The 19,375-nt window shown below is 40.3% G+C and overlaps 1 protein-coding gene across 1 annotated transcript; it reads right to left on the bottom strand.

Moving 5' to 3' along the window:
* Positions 1-2,516: 2,516 nt before the first annotated feature.
* Positions 2,517-10,007, bottom strand: LOC113118705 (bone morphogenetic protein 2-like). The gene is made up of 3 exons (XM_026288093.1): positions 9,556-10,007; positions 4,503-4,834; positions 2,517-4,128 (listed from the first exon to the last, which is right to left on the bottom strand). The coding sequence occupies exons 2-3, from the start codon at positions 4,825-4,827 to the stop codon at positions 3,176-3,178; spliced, it is 1,278 nt and encodes a 425-aa protein (XP_026143878.1). The 5' UTR covers positions 4,828-4,834; positions 9,556-10,007; the 3' UTR covers positions 2,517-3,175.
* Positions 10,008-19,375: the final 9,368 nt, after the last annotated feature.

Raw genomic sequence — 19,375 nt, 5'->3', positions numbered from 1 at the left:
CTACTGAATGAAGCTTTAAACATAACAGAACGTTGTATCCTGTTCTGTTCTTTTTCAAACAGTATTACTTTGTGAAACTGGAGTGTTGCTCAACAACATTATGTCTAGACAAGTGGAGACTTCAAGCACAACTGTTTGAATACAGCTTCATTCTCTTTGTCCTGGCTTACGCTGAGGCCTTGTCACTGCCTGTGGGTTCCTGAGTAATCAGCAGCTGTTGTTTACAGTAAACATGAAAAGAAAGATCAGATAATCACAGAGGCCTAATTTTTAAGGGGACTAATTAGGCTATTATAAATTGGGTGTTGACAGTTGAGTTTATGAAAGATTTTTAGGGAGGCAGAGATGAAAGACAAACTAAAAAATTGCCTGTAGTTAGAAAGCATTAAGTGCACATAAATTGGACTTTAATGCCATAGAAATTAATTTATGAACATAATCCATGCTTTCCCATGGATGCTGTATGGGTCTCATTGTTGATTAATGGTTGTGAGAATGTGCAGTATACATGTAAATATGTCAAGGCCACTGCAGTTCAGTTCATAGGCCAGCCCGACCCTCACACCTGGCAAGATAAGCTCTGTTTGTGATGGCAAACTGAGATATGGGAATGGGGAGGAAGACATCCGAGGTCGAAGGTCATATTCCTGTAAGTATGTGGAGACCTGCATAGTGTAGAGACCCACATGGGGTGATTTTTCCATTCCGCCCACTCCCGCAGTAATATATCTTATCTGGTCCCGCTCCCGCCCTCAAAAACCTCTCATAATCTCATAAAGCTCAGAAATAAGCTCACAATAAATATATTTAATATTTGCATTTTGCATCTTTCACAGTCTGTCTACACTTCTTGTGTCAAAAAGAGAGGTTTTGTGAGCATGCAATTTGAGTCGATTCTTGATTGGCCATTGCATTCCAGAAATCAACAGGTGAGTCTGTGATTGGCTAAGTTGCGCAACCCTTTAAACACATGTTGTAAATAGAAACGATGCCTAGCTTGCACATGTGAATCATTTTAATGTTAATATTAGTTGATCTTTTTTCCTTTGTGCAACAGATAAATAAAAATATATATGTTTTAGACACTTTACGTTCAGATAATTTCTATTTTGTGAGTCCCAAAAATAAGTTTTTCTCCCGCATCCCGCAAACACAAGTCTTTTCCCGCCCACACATGCACTCGCCCATCAAGTGTTGTTGTCCTGTGCCGCAACCTGTTGCATTGGGTCCTGCGGTACTCCCGCGGAGGTGCAGGTCTCTACTTTAGTGTTACTTAAGATGTTTCATGTAGTATTTCACATGTTCTTTTTGATGATGTGGAACTTTTTACATCTGTTTAAGTACAAAATGTAAGTCTGATCTGAACCCCTCTCTCTCTCTCTCACACACACACTGTAAAAGATAAATGCAACACTAATGAGCTATCTGTACAGTCATTTTCAATCTTTATCATTTCTGTCTCCAAAGGCTTAAGGAACTGAGAATACTGAAGCTCCTCTCATTTACTATGAGATGAATGAACATCAAGACCGCTGCAGACTGGGTCCAAGATCCTCAGGAGGATGAAAAACAGATGTTGAGAAAGAATCTATAATGAGAGCTGATAAACTTATGCAGACAGTTTAGAGTGTGTGAAAGTCTCTTCCTGTCACTTCAGATCCTTTCCATCAGATAACTTCCTTCCATCCTGAAATGACAGTACCTTCCTAAACTTAACTAGCTTAAGCTGGTCTAACTAGTGTTCTAAAGCGCACAAAAAAAGACAGATTACAGCTTGTATTTATTTATGTCATGTTAACTACTCTGTATTTTTTCAAATTAAAATTTTAGGAAATCAATTCTGGAAAAAGAAATCAAAGATTGAGATAATGAGAACTGCCTGATTAGTTTGCTCTTTATTATTACACATTTCACAATGGCTCCAGACAATGTCAGACATTCTCAAGGCTTTTTGTTTAAACTGCACGTAAAGCATCACACTAAAATATAATCAGCTATTCATGGCAGAACATCGGAATAAGATCTGACATTTTTTTCTTTTTACCTGTTGTCTATAAATACAAACAGTTTGGTCAACACTTGTGTGATAACTACATGATGACAATAGAGACAAAGTTATGTATAATACCACTTAGCAAGCTTGCACACCTATGGCACATACCATAACATTTGGCACTGTGGAATGTTTAGGCAAATTTCTTTGTTTCACAAAGCTTCAATTGTAATGAAATTTCCTTCATAGCTCAGTTAATGCCAATATAAAGCTGCCATGATTCAGTGCTGTTGTTTTTACAAATAATAGATAAGTAACACCAGTTTTAACTGGCTTTAAATGGATCTATAAGGCGTTGTGGTACTTCTATATCTGCAGTATTTGTCAAGATTAAATATTACATTTTTATATATATATATATATACATATATATATATATATATATATATATATATATATATATATATATATATATATATATATATATATATATATATATATATATATATATATATATGCATTCTTAAATTAGATTTACTTTACTACCACAGAAGTATTTGTATATTAAACTTTTCTTTGGGCTGCACCATACATAAAAAAAAAATAACAGGTCACCATAAATAATAGCACTAACACATTCATACAATAACATCATAATTTCTTGGTGTCGTGATTTTTAAATAGCTCACAAGGAGAAGTGCCCTGTAATCAGTTATAGTCTCTGTCACAGTGCACACTTTGAAGTTTCTTTCAGTTTTCTTATTGTCTCTCCTCAGGTTTAAGTCTGCCCAGCGCCAAATGCTCAATAAGTCCACGGTCACTTCTTGGTCCCTTTGAGTTGTCAATGACTTAATGATTATGAGGGAAAGACGCACAAAACAGGAGCAGGAAGGACACAACAACAATAACATACTGTCGCTACTGGACACCTACAAGACCGAAAGCTGGAGTGTACTACATACATAAGACAGACACATCACGTTGGGACTGAGTGCTTCTAAGGGTCATTGTTCACACAAACACAATGCTTCATTGGACACAAGAAGTCAAAGCTGGGTTCCAGAGGACTATAAGTAGGTGCTTATGTTTTTAGTATGACAGTTTTACCATGCTTTCTTTTTGAACTTGCTTTCAGTCCTATTTTTCAAGTCCACCCTTCCTATCTATTCCATGAGAATTTTGCTATCGACAGCCGCAGCCCTCCACCACCATGTCTTGATAGTTTTTCAGAACCACACGTTCCTCCTGGTCCAGGTAAAGGAGGGCGATGGGGCTAAGGGCCGTTGGCACACAGCAGGCCCGCGGGACAGCCCCGTTTACGGAGTTGACCAGCGTTTGCACCATAGCATGGCTAGATGAATTCATATGGTCAGCCAGTGGGAAGCGGCACTCTCCGAGGCAAAAGAAAGCATCGTAACCGGATGGGGCCACGATCCATTTATTCCAGCCTACATCTTTGAAGTCCACATACAGCGGGTGTCGACGGCAGCGAGAACGGGAGAGCCGTTTGAGCTTGGCAGCCCTCCCACCATGTCGTTTCACCCGCCTTTCATTCCATCCCACCCGCCAACCTGTGTCAGAGCCCTGACCCCTATCACCCTTAAACCTGCCTCTGGTCCATCTGCCCCTGCCTCGTCTGCCAGCAGGGGTCTGCTTTTTAAGGGGCATAAATGGCTCGCTGCGGCCATCGTGACTGTAAGTTACCAGCAACGGCCTCTGCTTTGCCCAGCTGTGCTCATCTTGCCCAGTGGACCTGCGAACCCGCAGATGTCTCTCTTTGTAAAGGCTGCTGTTATTGTCAGCAATAATGTCCAGAATGAAAGACAGGCTCCCTGACCTCTCAGATAGATTCTGAAACACTTCTCCATCCAAGGGAAAGGTTTCCCAGAGTTCTGCCGTCTTTTGATCTCTAGTAAGTCGGCGAGAATGGATCAGTGTGGGCTTTGATGCAGGGTCGTTGTTGGAAAGATAAAGGCTGACCACGTGAGTTGAGTCTTTACTTGATCCTTCGTGCAGGAAACGGAGCTCTGCCGACACCACACTCTCTTCTAACGGAATGGAGGACAGATTGAAGCCAATGTGAATGCTGTCCCCTGTCGTTTTCTGCTCTTCTGGAACACTCAGGACTGTAGAATCTAGACGAGAAAAAGGAGAGACAAAGTTCTAGCTGTAAAAATCTTTCTTTCCATCATGTTCAAACACTTGCTCTCTGGGTAATGGCATAATTGTCCAACTAAATAATAATTGCACATTATTTGCTAGGAACACTTATGAAAATAAGCCTCGTCCCTCTTAACTTGTTCCAAGATGTCTACGCTGATGCCAATACTTGAGTGAAAAATATCAGAATGTTATATCCATTGGTAGCGTTTTCAGTGGGCATCCTGGCACCTAAGGCAGGCTAATTGACTTCCACATGTCTCTGTGCTGCGTTTATGGTAAATTTAGCCTTTTAATGACTGCCAAGGGAATCTGTGTTCCTATGACCTAGTGCAATAGCTGCTCATACCTGTGTGGTGAAAGCATCGGATTGTGTTGGCTCCTTGCACATGCTGGGATGGGAAGCTAAACTCTGGGTCTTCAACGAGATGGTACTGTTGAGTGTGGAACCGATACAGGTCTAGAAGATACTGGGGCACCTGTGCCTCTGTACTGGGGTTGGAGTGTGACTGTAGACCCAAGCGGGTCAGCAGGAGGTTTTGAATGGTATGGGCCAAGCTAGGTTCCAGAGGACTACCAAGGCTTTCATGTTTCTGACTGGGACCCTCCTGTTGACCTGATGAGACATGAGGTAGCAGCAGGATCATCAGAACCAGTAGGCTAGCAGGGAACATGTTGGACCTGCAGAACGACAAAAAGACAAGTCATTGTGAGACATTTAAAAAAAGTTTGTTTTTCATTGCTATTTTGAATGGATAAAAACCGTCATATAGGTTTGGAATGGCACAATGATAGAACTTGTATTTTTGGGTGAACTATTCCATTAATTGATGGTGTTTTATTCCAGTAAGTCACAAGAAATCATTTTCATAATGTATTTCTTGTCCCAATTAGTGTTGCATTTAACCATATTTTAAGCTTTAGCCGTTAAGTCATGTGTCTTTGTTTTGCCTCATATGTTGGCTGATTTAACACTAATAGTCTGGTTTGTTGCATAGAGTGGTAAGAAACTATCGCTCTGTGTTTTTGTTGTTGATTTACTGGTATTTGTTGTGTTGGATACCGTAATCGTAGAAACAGTGTCATTAGGGAACTGAAGTAGTTTAACAGAGATTATGGTGTGTGCTGTTTGATTTAGAGGTCTACAATGGGCCTGTTAGACTAATTCATTAACCCTGTGTCTCTTGAGTTGATTTAACTGACAAATGAGAATAACCCAGGAGTTAGAGCATTGGTGCACTGTGTTCTTGAAAAGCATGCAAACTTGCTTGCAAATTTATATATCCTTCTTCTAGGCCATGTTGCACTACATTATGTGGCGTGACTTATTATAGGATGCTCATGAGGCACATGATCATTCTTAAATGATTATAATGTTCAGAGTATGATGAAAGTAGATTTGAAATTTGCCGTTTGTTGACTTTGCCAGTGACCCAGAGAAAATGACTCATTGTCATTTGTGTCTAAAACAGCTGTTTGAAAATAATCACTAGGCTAAAGGTTTAAAGTTTGTATCAGCACACTGATGTTTATGGTAGCACTCAATCTAAAGTAAATCACCTTTCAAAAGTAATTTGAGAGTGAGAGGTTTAAAATTGCCATGGTTTATAGACATTTATCCTAGTACATACATATTTGTGAATAATTTTGATAGCACTTTTATCTATGTACTCATTGATATCCTCTGCAGAATAAAGAAATAAAAGAGGAAACAGTCATACATTTTATGAACTGGATTTGACATGTTTAATATATAACATGTATAGCCCAAATTTGGGCCCTGTGTACGTAACTGCAATGCAAGAGTTCTACATGAAAAAAAAAAAAAAACCTAAAAGGACAGATTGGCACAGAAACACTTAGACCCTCCAGCACTTAGATCTCCTTCCTTTCAGTAACAGCTAATTATTCCAAGCTGTCATCCATTAGTGACAAAATCTCAAAGCTTACTGTACTGAATTATCCTTCCCATTGGTCTCAACTCTAAGTCAGCATAAGCCTTTAATGGGTTCTTTACAAATATGTACTTTGGTAGAGTTCATGAGAGGTGTTGAAGAGGTCATTGGAGAGCTTTGATAGAAACACTGTTAAAAGAATATATGGGGTTAAATGCAATTCTATCAACAGCTTCAGCTGAAATTGAATTACAGTCGATTTTAAAGTCGATGGGGCATCCATTGTATGCTTGGATTTATTTTCTTATTTAACAATGGTCATCACACAGTCTGTTCTTACATACTGAGGGATTAGTCTAAATGGTGGCCTATAAACAGCTTATCTTGTATTTAGCTTAGAATATGCCTCTACAAGGTGCTGGGTGGTCTCACAGGTCAGGAACACTTACATCTGAGACAAACTAAATAGTCTTTTGATGTAGAATGTGCTCAAGTCAGGACTTGCTGAGCAGTGTCTCCTTTGGGAGTCTTGGATTACCCTCAACTGCAGGTGTTAAACGCACTGGAAAAGAGGATGTATACCATCCTCCCGCTGTCCTCTACGTCCCCTCCATCTCGTTCGCACTCATTCACCAAACTCCAGCTGAATCCTCAGAGGACACATAGGATAAGACAGTCCCCCACGCCCACATCATCCGGCAGTAAAGTAGATTAAGTGGCTTTTACCCATCCACTCGATTGTTCCGCCCAGTGGGAGCTCTCAGAGGTGTAGCTTCCAGATGGAGCTGTTCTCTTGTCTTGAATACTGCCTCGCCAATAAACCTTCATTCAGACTCCTTCGCTTCTGTCTTCCCCACATTCCCTCCCCCATGCATTTGGGCCGACTACGTGTTATGGTTTCTGTTGCGATTGGATTCAACATGTAATCACTTCCTCTACAGGAGGAGAGCAGTAATCAGACAGAAGGGGCGGAAAGAGGCGTTTTTTAGACCCCAGAACAGACGGCAGGAGGTGACACAAGCAGAGAAAAGGTCAGCCAGACTCGTGCCATTACCAGAGCTACATGGCCTGTCGACCTCAGAATGGAGGGCAGGATTTTTTTTTTTGCATCCACTTATCTCTTTCAGCTTTCTTTCCAACCCCCCTTCATTTTTATTCTTCTTATCAGTTCTCTTCCTGTAAAGCATGACTTCCAGAATTGATATATTGTTAATTTGTTCTAGGAAAAGCACGTTCTCTCTCTCTCTCTCTCTCTCTCTCTCTCTTATGTTTCGCCTTTTCAGATTTACTAAGAAGTCAGCAGTGTAGGGCCGTGGGGGTCATGGTGCCTCTGCTTGTTGCTGATTTATCCTCCACCGCTGTCTTCATGTTTCACATTTCACTCCATACCCCATTCCCTCCACTCTCCTTTCCTGTTGTTCTTCCTTTCCTTCATTCCCTAGGCTACTTCTCCCCAGCTCGCCCCCCCCCCCCCCCCCCACAACCATTTTGTTCTTGAAGGAACACTCTTAAGCATGAATTACTCTAAATTTTCATATGCAAAAATTACCCACACTATAGCCGCTTTTCCACCGAAATTACCTGGAACAATTTGTCCCAGGAACTTTTTTCCCCACAGGTGTATTGCTGTCTGTACCGTGAAGATTAGGCTAGTCTGATGATGGTCTGCACGCGTTTCTCTATACCAAGTATGCCTACGCAAATTTCAGACTTTGCGAGTTCGACTCGGGAGTGAGAACTCCTTGAGAAAGGACGATGCAAATGCAAATGGTAATTCTGCAAATGGAAAAACACCTCAGTTGAAAATGCCGAGTTGTGGCTGCTCTCACTGGGATATATGAGCACTGAACGCCCGCTGATCGCATGGAGCTCACATCTCCATATTCAGCGGCGCACATTTTCAATCAGGTGTTGTCTTTATAAATAAACTTGAGTTTTTGAGTTTTCAATTTCATGACACATTAACAGTAATATTTAAAAAAAATATGTGAATAAATGGTGGTTGAAATACAATTCTTGAACTCAACCAATCAGTGTGTTCAGTGACCAAGTCCCATCCCAGAAAGTTCCTGATCTTTAAAAAAGTATAACCTCGCGGCAAAGTTTTACCCTGAACTTTATTTAGATCCTGGTTCCTGTGTTGGAAACACACAGTGTCCCTAGTTCCTGGGAGAAAGTTCCTGCGCTGGAAATGGGGCTTATATATTGAGTCCCCAAGGCATACAAGAAGTCACAAATGTTAGAGCTGTGCCTCTGTTCTGCTGCATTAAAGACATGAAATCATTAGAATAGTATTGCAGGTAGCCTGCAGGAGTAGATTTATTGGAGTATATTAGCATCAAACTGTAATTTATCTCAGCTGGACGATTAAGAGATAATGACAGCAGCTCAGACCTCAGATTGTGCCCCATAACATTCAGCGGAACAATCCTCTGTGACCTCGTGTGTTTGTACACAAATACACACGAACCCCACTGTTACAGACTGAAAAACACTCCAGAACTGATACAGTTATAGGAACATAGACACACTTTCTATGCAGCTTGCCAAAGGTTCGAGCTAAGAACAGACTAAAGTGGTCTCCAAGGATGAGTAGACCAGACAAGACATTTCCTCCCAGAATCCTCCCCTGACCCCAACGTAACAATCTGTTATCAATTTGACCTATTCGACGGCCCTGAAACCCTCAGGCAATGTTGTATTATCGTCTGGCAAATGCAGATGGATCTAAATGAGTTAACACAACATTGTAACATCCCATTTTGTAAGCTCTGAAAAGACACATCGCATATCACAACTTCCTTTTTCTGCCAGATTGTGTCTTTATGATTTATCCAGTTATCAAAGGGCTTTGCTATACATTTTATCCCCCAAGCCAAAAGCATATATTCAGCTCTCTGCCAGCCCTGGACAGCAAGGATCTACTCTCCACAGTAGTTTTGTGTGCATGCTCCAGCAAAGCAAGGCAAGTCTTTCACAGAACATTGTCTGCTTTTTGCCTTTGGTGGAAACATTGACCTGCCCATTTAACATGTTCTGAGGATGCATCTCCACTATGAATCTGTCATTGGGTTTGGTGAGTAACGTGAATTTTTATCATGGAGAAGACAGATTGGTAAGGAATGGGTGGTTCTTTGACGATTTAAGATTTGAGTCACACACTGTGGATTATAATAATCTAAATCACTTTCCATTATCTAAACATCCTTAAATCAAGATCAATTGACCCGTGAAGTAAAATTCTGTGAGATAAAACTCAAAGCAAACACCTCAGTAAAGTTGATATTATCTGTGCCTTTGTGTTATACAAAAAGGTAATAAAATAAACTTAACTCTGGAGTTATTTTCAAATTTTCTTACACCACTTTGCTTCTCAAAGTCAGTTTGTCTTGATTAAAAAAAGTTCCGATGTTCTACACAAGTACTTGTCATTAGTTTTGCCCGTGGCACAGGACACAACTGATGTTGGAAGTGTCAAGGTGTTCTGCGACGGAGGTTGGTACTCACGTCCAGGTGAAGTGGGAGGTGTGCAGAGTCCATGGTTTGTCCTTGAGCTCCAGCGTTACAGACCCTCTCCTCTCATTCGCTCCTGAGGATGGAGTAGACGCTGTCTGTCTCTCCTGGGTAAGTGAATGTACCTCTGGAATAACGTCAGCCTCTCCAGCTTGTCCTCAAGCACTCATCCTCTTCTGAGAGTCAGAGAAGTGTGCTCTTAAAAAACATCCACCGGCTTCCCTGTGGCTGACCAGACGCCGCTGTTCTGCCAGGTCCAGGGGAGCACAGGAGCACAGGACAATGAAATGGATGATAGAGGAAGAATTGGAAGTTTGTTGCCGGCCAAATTCCCTCCTGTTCCTCTGGCTTTGTAGCTGACTTTCTCCCTTCCTCTCTCAATCTGTCTGTACTTCTCTTTTGTGCTCTCCTCCCCTTTTTCCTCCCTCCCTCGCTCTCTCTCTCTCTCTCTTTTACCAGCTGGTAAACTCAGTTAAACTCTAATTGACTTTCCTGTCCATTCGGATCCTCCCTGATAGTGATGTCACCGATGCCCCCTCCCTCCACCCACCTTCTCCAAACACACACACAAACAAAGATAAGGTCAGGGCTGCTTTAAATACACAGTACAGGTCAGATTGCCATTTGCAACTTTACATTTGGGTCTAAATGTTTCTTTAGCAGGAAACGGGAAAAAACGTCAGAGATAAAGTTGAGCACACAACGGCCGGTTGATCTGACATTATCTGAGCGACTGTTTATTCTTTGAGGGAGTCATGAAGGTGAAAGAGAACTAATGATGATACAAGATTAATTCACTGTCATTGGTGCTAATGAACAGCCAGGGGGTGCCAGAAAAACACATCTATCACCAGAAAGAGAGAGAGAGAGAAATGGGCACGAATATAATGAGTGCAAAAGGAACGCAAAAAGAAAGAGAGACGAAAGAGGGAGCAAGGTGTGCTCGTCCTTCCGGTGGAGTGGACTGCATTGGTATGCATCTGGCAGGGCAATGAGAAAATGTCTGTAACCTCACAAGCATCGTCTGACAGATTGGATTGCATCTGTTGAATCAGTTGAAACACCCCCTTTTCAACACACACACACACACACACACACACACACTCAAATACAGAGAAACTGGTTCACTCATGCAAGGACACTACTTTCCAGAATTTTCTAAGGTATAGTACTGTATGATACTGATTTTACATTGGAAATCAAGTGGCAACTCAAAAAAAAAAAAAAAAAAAAAAAAAAAAAATCAGTAACATGATTATAGAACAATAAAATGACAGATCTAAATTTGAGATGTGACTTTTAAACAATTTTTTGGAATTTTTCTGTTCAGTTTTCAGTTTTAGAATTTAGAATTTGGAGTTTGAAAACTTAAATCTTAATATTTATTGCTAAATTCACCTCCAAAATAAATAAATAAATAAAATAAAACAATAATAATTATTCATGTTTAAATCTAATTTTGATGGATTTTATGTCTAAAATTATAATAAACACCCACACAAATATATATATTTTTAAATGTTTTATAGTTCTATATATAAATTGCACAGGAAAAAAATACACAAATATTAACATGTCTAAATTGGAAATCATTTCATGCTCTCCTATCGCACACATTTATTATAGTCAGAGTTTATATTGTCTTTATTTTGAGTAGTTTCACTCATGGTTTTCTGAATATCATGCAACCTGTCTATCCTATCCTCCAGGAGTTGTTCCCAAATGCATTATCCTTGCCATATTAGACCAGACCTGCAACCCATTTTTGGTCAACGAGTCTGACTGGCTGGTTTGTCTAGAAATAAAAAGGAAGGAAAAAGAGCAAGACTACTGTTGGCTGATAAAACGAGGATCTTCCTGTAGACTTGCTCTCAGTTGATGTTCACAGTCAATGTTTGAAACGGTTCAGAGAGAAAGAGAAATGTCATCGCCCTCACATTTCCTCCTCGGAGTTGGGAGAGTCTTCTGCATTCCGACACGGGTGGGGCATCCTGAATTAATTCATTTATTTATTGGCCGCGATGTCCTTGTGCAGATCTGTGAGAATTTATTCACAAACTATTCCTCTCTGTTGTGGCGTGCTGTTTCTGGCCTGTGGCCGGCAGGAAAATTACATCTAACCGAATGCAAACCCTCAAATGTCACTGGAAATATTTCTTCTTAATCTCTCGAGATGCTTTGTTGTTTGACGGTCACCATCTGCTCGCTCAATAGACGTTATATATTTTTTCTTTTCCTTACATGTATTTTCAGTCCTAGCATATACTAGCATGATTTTCCCGTGCATTCCGTGAATTACCCATCATAGCCATATAGGGACACTAGATGAGATTTACTGTTAAACTAATCGAAAACGTGACACCCACCCCAATGATGGCCATGATATCATTTCATGTTTCCTTCTCTTCTCATCTTACCTTCCTCTTTTCCTCCTTTCCCCCCTCTATCTGGTTTTGTTTTGCCCTCCAGCTCTGTCTGTACTCAGGAGTTCCCGTCCACTTTAACCTCTGATGTGTGCGGAAAGGAAATGTGGCTCCGCTGGTAATGACACAAGAGGCGTTATCGCTTTACATTCATGTAAATTCAAGTTGATTTTTTGTAAACAGCTTTGCAACTTTTCAACTAAATCTCATTAGAGTAGTAGTCCACTGCTAGGTTAAGTTTAGTAAAAAAAAGTTGGCATGATTAAAAACTTACATTTTTAGGCTGGTCCTCCTCAGCAGCCAACAAAATGTTTAAAATGGCCAATTAAATCAAAGTAGATGGAGTTTATTGTTCAGAGAAGCTAAACATGAATTCCAGCACAACATTTAATTTCAGTGTTAAGAGAGTACAAGGTAAGAAGAAGCAAAGCATTTAATATTTTACAAATATGTTTGGATAGAAAATGTCAAATGACTGACAGTGACATCCAGTGATGCAAACTATTCTATTCTATTCTATTCTATTCTATTCTATTCTATTCTATTCTATTCTATTTTTGGAATTGAAAATAATCTTTATTGTTTGTGATTCATGTACCTGTAAAGAAAAGAAACATAAACAAAGCTCTTTTTTTTGACACATTAGGCATGCAATTAACGGGTTAGTTTACCCCAAAACTAAAAGTTTATTTGGATGCCATTTGGAAATAAAGATATTTAGCTTTTGTTTTAAATTTATTTTGTTCATAAAATTAAGATTAAACCCCAGAAGTCACATGGATTACTTTTACAATGTTTTTCAGATCGTTTTGAAGCTTGAAACTTTTACCTGAACAGAGTTTCAGTGGGGGGGAAGAAACCTCTAAGGATTTCTTCCAAAATATGTTTTGTGATCCAAAGATGAATGAATGTCTTATGGGTTTAGAACAACATAAGGGCGAGTAAATTATGGTAAAATTAGCATTTTGGTAACCTTTTAAGAGTGCATGCGTGCATGTTATTTGCAGACAGCTCAAATGTATTGCTTTACAATAAATTACATTTATTTTACTTTTACTATTTTTCTTAATTCCATTTAATTCATTTAAATCCATTCTATTCTTTATGTAAAAAGGAATGCTTTACAACGCCGCGCCTTAAAGTTCAAGACATGGTTATGATGACCTTAGACGTCAGATTCATGCTGTATGTGCATTACTTGCATTTGAAGAGCTTAGTATAAATAACAGACCCTTTCAATACAGAAAAGAAAGCAATGAAATGAGCTGGTGCATGCAGCGACTTTTACTTGATCATGATATTTAATCTGAGTTTACTTAACACAGGTGAATAACTTGCTCCAATAATTCTCTCCCTGTGTTTTTCTTCCACACAAATGGACAAACACGGGTTGCTTTGCATTCGATAGAATTCCAAAGTACGTTCGGAGATAAGATTCCTTTCTCTTTAGGTCATGGTTTGTTGAAAGACGGAGCGAGGGAGAGAGTGATGAGATTAGGTTGGGGGTGTCCCATGCCTCGTTCCCGTAGCTGCTCTTTGAATGAGACGGTGAGAGACCAGCGGCTTCCTGAGTGTTAATCGCTGTGCTGCTAGCATACACTTGGCAAGCCTCGCTCCTCTGCATTACATGATAAAACACGGCTGGCCATCACAGATATATAAAGACACACACACACTCTCATTGTGTTATCGTCTCCCTCCTCCACAACACATTCCAATGATGTCATCGAAGGTCATCACATGGTAAACGTGCACCAGGGTGTGTGTCTCTATGTAAACAGGCTTTTCGTCCCGTTTGTTATCAATGCAGTGATTTTGTCAGTGATCTAATGCACAGGAGCTTGGTGTAGGTGGATGAGAGTCTGTGTTGGTGGCCCCTGAAACTTCACCTTGGCCCTTAAAGGCCCTGACAGCTTCTTTTGAGACTCAATTAAGCATCAGTTCACCCAAGGGAAGGTGTGAACAAAACAAAGATCTCAAATCCTTGTTAAACTTCAGTTCCTGATACTGTTCACTTTGACTTGGTGGTGGTTGTAACTTCAACTTTATATCTTATGTCTTGTAATTGTGACTTCATAGTAATGAACAAAAACAAGTACTGGGTTAAAAATGCAAGAGCCACTGTTGATCTGTACGGTTTTCCTTGAATAAAGTCCATTTTGGATCCTGGATTTACATGCAAAGTCCAGAATAAAACTCTGTGCATTGAGAACAAATGCAATTAACATGGTTTTGGCAAGTAAATAAAGGGAAATCAGATCAAATCAACTCATTTAGTAAATGAAAATAACTAGCAATTAAATTGGTAACATGCCCAGTTACTTTAGAATATGTATCGAATTGCTATAAACAAATCTAAAACCAAATGAGCAATTAAATCAAAGAAAAGTCTGATTTTACATGTTTTACTTACATATTTTACATATTGGTTGCCATTTTGGGAATATTTGCAAAACAAAAATGACAAAATCATGACAACTCTTTTTGTCTTTATTGAGACTTTTCCAAGTATATATTTTAAAATCTATATTAACAATATATATAGTATATTTTCTGGTAATAGATTTTTTTTAATAATCATTTTTACTCAATTTATATTATTTTTATTTTATTTATTGAGACTGCTGCAAGTATATATATATATATATATATATATATATATACACACGTGTGTGTTTTTAAGTATTAAAAAAGTTAACTTTTGATGTTCATAAAAAACAAACACATGCTAATACTTACTGTATGTCATTTTTATTTATGTATATTTTGTTGGCTATTCCTCACATGATGTTTCAGAGGTAAAAAAGGGAAAAACACACACTGTAATCCCATATTCTTATCCCAACGGTCTCAATGAATGCGAGCATCATCCTCACCTCTCAGGTAATGTTTACTGCAAAGAAACCTGATCATTTCATCATGCAACATTGCTAAGAAAACACTTCAGCTACTTTTAAAATGTTTGACTGCTTATCATCCTGATAAGAACTCCCATCTAGAGACTTTGCTTGTAAGTACCTGCTGTTAAAGTGATATGAGCTGTCATTCAAACACTCATCGTGAAATAATCTGAACCTGCTGATACACAGATGTTTAGTCTAATCTTGTTGATTGTATGACCTCTTCTTCATGTTGTTCAGTGTTTGTACGCGTGGCAAACGGCTGCAGGAGTCTCAGCTGTAAGATTGCGCTCATAAACGATAGCAAGTGACACTCTTGTCCTGCAATTAGCTCTAATCTAGACCTCTGTTTATCGCCAGCGGAGGCAGGAGGAGTGTAAGGATTCAGCAAGCCCCAGGGGTGAGGGGCTTTCAGAAGAAGAGGAAGATTAGAACTAACAGGAAGTGCGCTCTCCTCTGCTCATGTAAACGTGTCTAGGTGATTGGACGTCTGAAATAAATAAATCAGCCTTGTTGGAGACGTCCATAGCAGTGGTGGAATTTTTCCTCCGAAACAGAGAAAGCAGCACGACACACACATACACACACAAACCCCGGAGAATCCAAACAGGAACACCTGTGACTCCCTCCACCACATCCATGATCCGTCTCCTTGCCGACCATCCATACTGTGTGTAAACAGTTTACAGTAGAGAACATGAGTGAAGGAGCACAGAACAAAAAACCTGCTTAGGGGTGAACAACAGTGTGATAATAGACAATCAACCACAATAAACCTGGTAAAACCAGATCTATATTTCTGTCTGTCTATATGTCCGCCTATCTGATGTTATTAATAATAATCAGACTATACAATTAAAAAGTTAAATAGTTTATTCATATTTGTAGACGTTTGATGATGGAGAATAGCAAACTACCCTGGGACATTAATGTACTGTATAATGTGCAGATACGAGAGTGTGTGTAAGAGTGTGTTACAGAGCATGGCTCATCCAATCAGAATTTGTGTTGCACTAATTATAAAGTAAATAACACAACAGCGTGCAACAGTATCTCACATTATCCCTTAGTTAGTGAGCAGTAAACTGGGCGTTATGTTATGGATAACTCTAACAGACTCCTGCTGAAAAGTTCCAATCATCAGTCTCTCTTTTGTCCTCATGGGTGGCCTCTGGATTTAATGCACATGTCCAGAATGTGCCATTCGATATCAGAGAGATATACATCGCTCTCTAAACACATGGAAACTCCGCACAGTTTGGGCTTCAGACAGACTTTCCAAAAGAAGGAAAGAAGTAAAAAAAAAAAAGAAAAAACAACTAAAAATCATCAAGCAATTGAACTTTTCTTGGAAACTGTGTCCACACAGGCGTGCCAGAGAGCTGATGGAATATGAAACACCACTCCAGTCTCAGATCTCTGATCAGAAATCCCATTGAAAGGATGCCAGTCTAATCCAATATCACTGGAATCATGTGGCTGGTGAAAACGTCCTTCAAAACATCTCAAGTCGAGAAGATAATGTTTCACCCACTGATAGGGGGGTTATAACACAAACAAGAGAAATGAAAATGACAAAAGGCAGATCGAGAGAAATGACAGAGAGAGAAAAACAGCAGGTCGTAATTCAGAGCTGGTAAGACAGCGCAGGATGGTCCCACATTGCTGGACATCTAATTTATGTCTGTTGCTGGGGCAAAACCATGATCCCGGCCAGATGTGGATGGCTTCCAGAGGAAAGAGCCTGCAGGTGCTCAGACGCACATTAACACACCTGTGCTCCGTTCCTCCACAGGTCACTCACAGGGCCTCCGAAGGTCGAGTTGAGACCCCGTACCATGCAGCACACAGAGACCACCAGCCAAAAACAGGTGCCTACATGTGTGGATGATATAGATTTAGTTTATCTTAAAAGCTTGAATTCAGAATAGCAGTAGTTTTCTTTCAGCAGAGTTGTGTTGCATCACATCTGGCCATTCTAAACAACAGGACAAACTCATTATGTGTCAAACGAAGACAAAGGGTGTTGCCTAACTTTATTATTTGGTCTTCCATTCATCTTGGAGGGGCTCTTGCATCATTAAGGGGTTTATTTTATGATAATGAAAGGCTGACTGTATAATATCCCGCTTAAAAAAAGAAAAAAGAAAATTTGTTCATTGTAACATAAAAAAGTCCAGCAACAAGACAAACACTACTATATAGTATCACAATAAGTGTTCTAAATACATATTTCAACAGGTAAAAGTTTACTGGGGAAAATCAGAGCAATAGTTCACAGAAAACCATTTGCACATTTGTGTGTATGCAGCAGGACTACATTTGTTTTCGTATTAACAGAAAACATTCCATGCCATAGATAATTATGAAATATACATGTATGTCTAATAGATTTTCATAATTGAATGGATAATTTTGCATGTGGTGGCTCACAAGAAAAAAATAAATTAAAATATTATTTTGACATTCAGCTCATCAGCATGTGCATTTTAGTTATTGTTCAAATTATAGATACTTTTGCTCATTCTTTGCACACAAGAAAGTAACTGTTCAGAGATTTGTACTTACTGTTTCAAAAAAAAAAAAAAAAAAATATCACTCGAATATTGAGCCAAAATGAGTAAGAAAATTGTTCAAGTTACAAATAACCATGGTTCCCTGAGTAGGGAACAAGACACTGCTTCCTCTAGGAGTCGCTATGGGAACACCTCGTCATGACCCGTGTCTGAAGCATAGATTGAAAAAACACCAACAAGCTGGCTGCTGACAGCCTCTGACGCCACTACCGGTGAGACTATAGATAAATAGGCGCCAGGAGAACACTTCTTCGTCTTGTGCCCGAAGCATGGCAGGGAGCTAGAGGACGCAGTGTGTCGTTCCTTACGCAGGGAACCATGGTTACTTTTGTAACATGATACATTTCCTTTCAAGGGAACTTCCAACTGTGTCCACTAGGGGTAGCTATGGGGAACTGTATACCCATGCCACCATTCTGAGGGGAGTGCAGGCCAGAATCATGGTGAACACTAAGTACCAACTCTACCATTTCCAAAGGAGTTGCCCCTGGGACATTAGACGGCTGTCCGTGACATCATCCCTTATGGCCAAAGGCTACATACCCAACTTACCTGTTAGGGTCTCAACCCAGGGTAGAGCTCAAGGCTTGGAAAAAATAAAGAAAGATTCCTTTAAAGGGATACGGCAAAGAGCCTAGCATTTTATACTAAGTCTTGCCTGTCACACAGCGGCTACCACTTGCTCTTGCATGAATTTGCTGAAGTAACTGTCTTAACAGATCACTAGTAGCAACTGTTTAGATAGGTATGTGAGGATACATATAGGTGGAGTGGCTCCCAAGATGAACTGGGCTTTTACCAACTCAAGAGAGGGCACGAAGCAACCCCAGCACTGATTTTAGAAAGTGTCACCTCTACTTCCCACTCGATGCGTCCTTAAGAAGGGATATCCAGGTGACCAGGAAGCCCCTCAGGGTGAGCTGGCCGGACATCCAGAAAATTCTTTGCAGTATAGTGCTGGGCCTAATGAGCAAGAAGGCTCCCGCAGAAACCTATGACCTGTCCGCATGATACCGGAAGCATGAAGTCGTGGAAGTCATGGCCTAATGGTTAGAGAGTCGGACTCCCAATCGAAAGGTTGTGAGTTCGAGTCCCGGGCTGGCAGGAATTGTGGGTGGGGGGAGTGCATGTACAGTGCTCTCTCCACCTTCAATACCACGACTGATGTGCCCTTGAGCAAGGGCATAAACCAACAGCATAAATGGCTGCCCACTGCTCCGGGTGTGTGTTCACAGTGTGTGTGTGTGTGTGTGTTCACTGCTCTGTGTGTGTGCACTTCAGATGGGTTAAATGCAGAGCACAAATTCTGAGTATGGGTCACCATACTTGGCTGAATGTCACATCACTTTGGCTGGACATAATATCAACAAGTGTTTAGTAAATTAAGGATTAACACACATAACCACCAGCAATTTAATACATGTATATCTATATATAGAATGGATCATACTCACCCTGGTTCCTGTGCTGGAACCCAACCCATCAGTAAGGTGGTTACTATGAACCATAGAACCAACCAAAAACATCATAGGTCCAGCATAGGAGTTATGCAAGAAGTTCCCACTTAACCTTGGTCAGGTGGAGAGCTGGTGGTTACAGGGGAAGGGGAAGATGAGGGCAGATGTAAAAACCCCCAAAGGGCACGAGTAGATACTCAAGTATCGCTCTGATTTAGACGAAAGCGCTGATGCCTCCTTTGGATCACATCTCTTAGGTCTTGCCGACCTTCCTTTTGACCCAGGATTCCTCTTAACCCTACCCGCAGGTGGGGGAGGAGCGTGAGTCGTGACACTAGCCTTTTGTGCCCGTCTTTTATCCTTAGACCGAGACGGACTAGGACCTCTATGTTGTTCGGGCTCAGACCTGGACCTTCATGGAACGAAGGATTTGAAGGCAGCTGAGCACGCCTTCACCT

Source organism: Carassius auratus, chromosome 18 (assembly GCF_003368295.1).
Source record: "Carassius auratus strain Wakin chromosome 18, ASM336829v1, whole genome shotgun sequence".
Lineage (NCBI taxonomy): Eukaryota > Metazoa > Chordata > Actinopteri > Cypriniformes > Cyprinidae > Carassius > Carassius auratus.
Note: the sequence above shows the minus strand (reverse complement) of the source record. Positions and strands in the feature narration are given on the sequence as shown.

Bases quoted from the DNA above. Each gene is read 5' to 3' on its own strand.
- LOC113118705 (XM_026288093.1), bottom strand. From the start codon at position 4,827: ATGTTCCCTGCTAGCCTACTGGTTCTGATGATCCTGCTGCTACCTCAT. The intron at 4,129-4,502 runs GTATGAGCAGCT...TTTCTCGTCTAG, and splicing joins CCGATGCTTTCACCACACAG to ATTCTACAGTCCTGAGTGTT.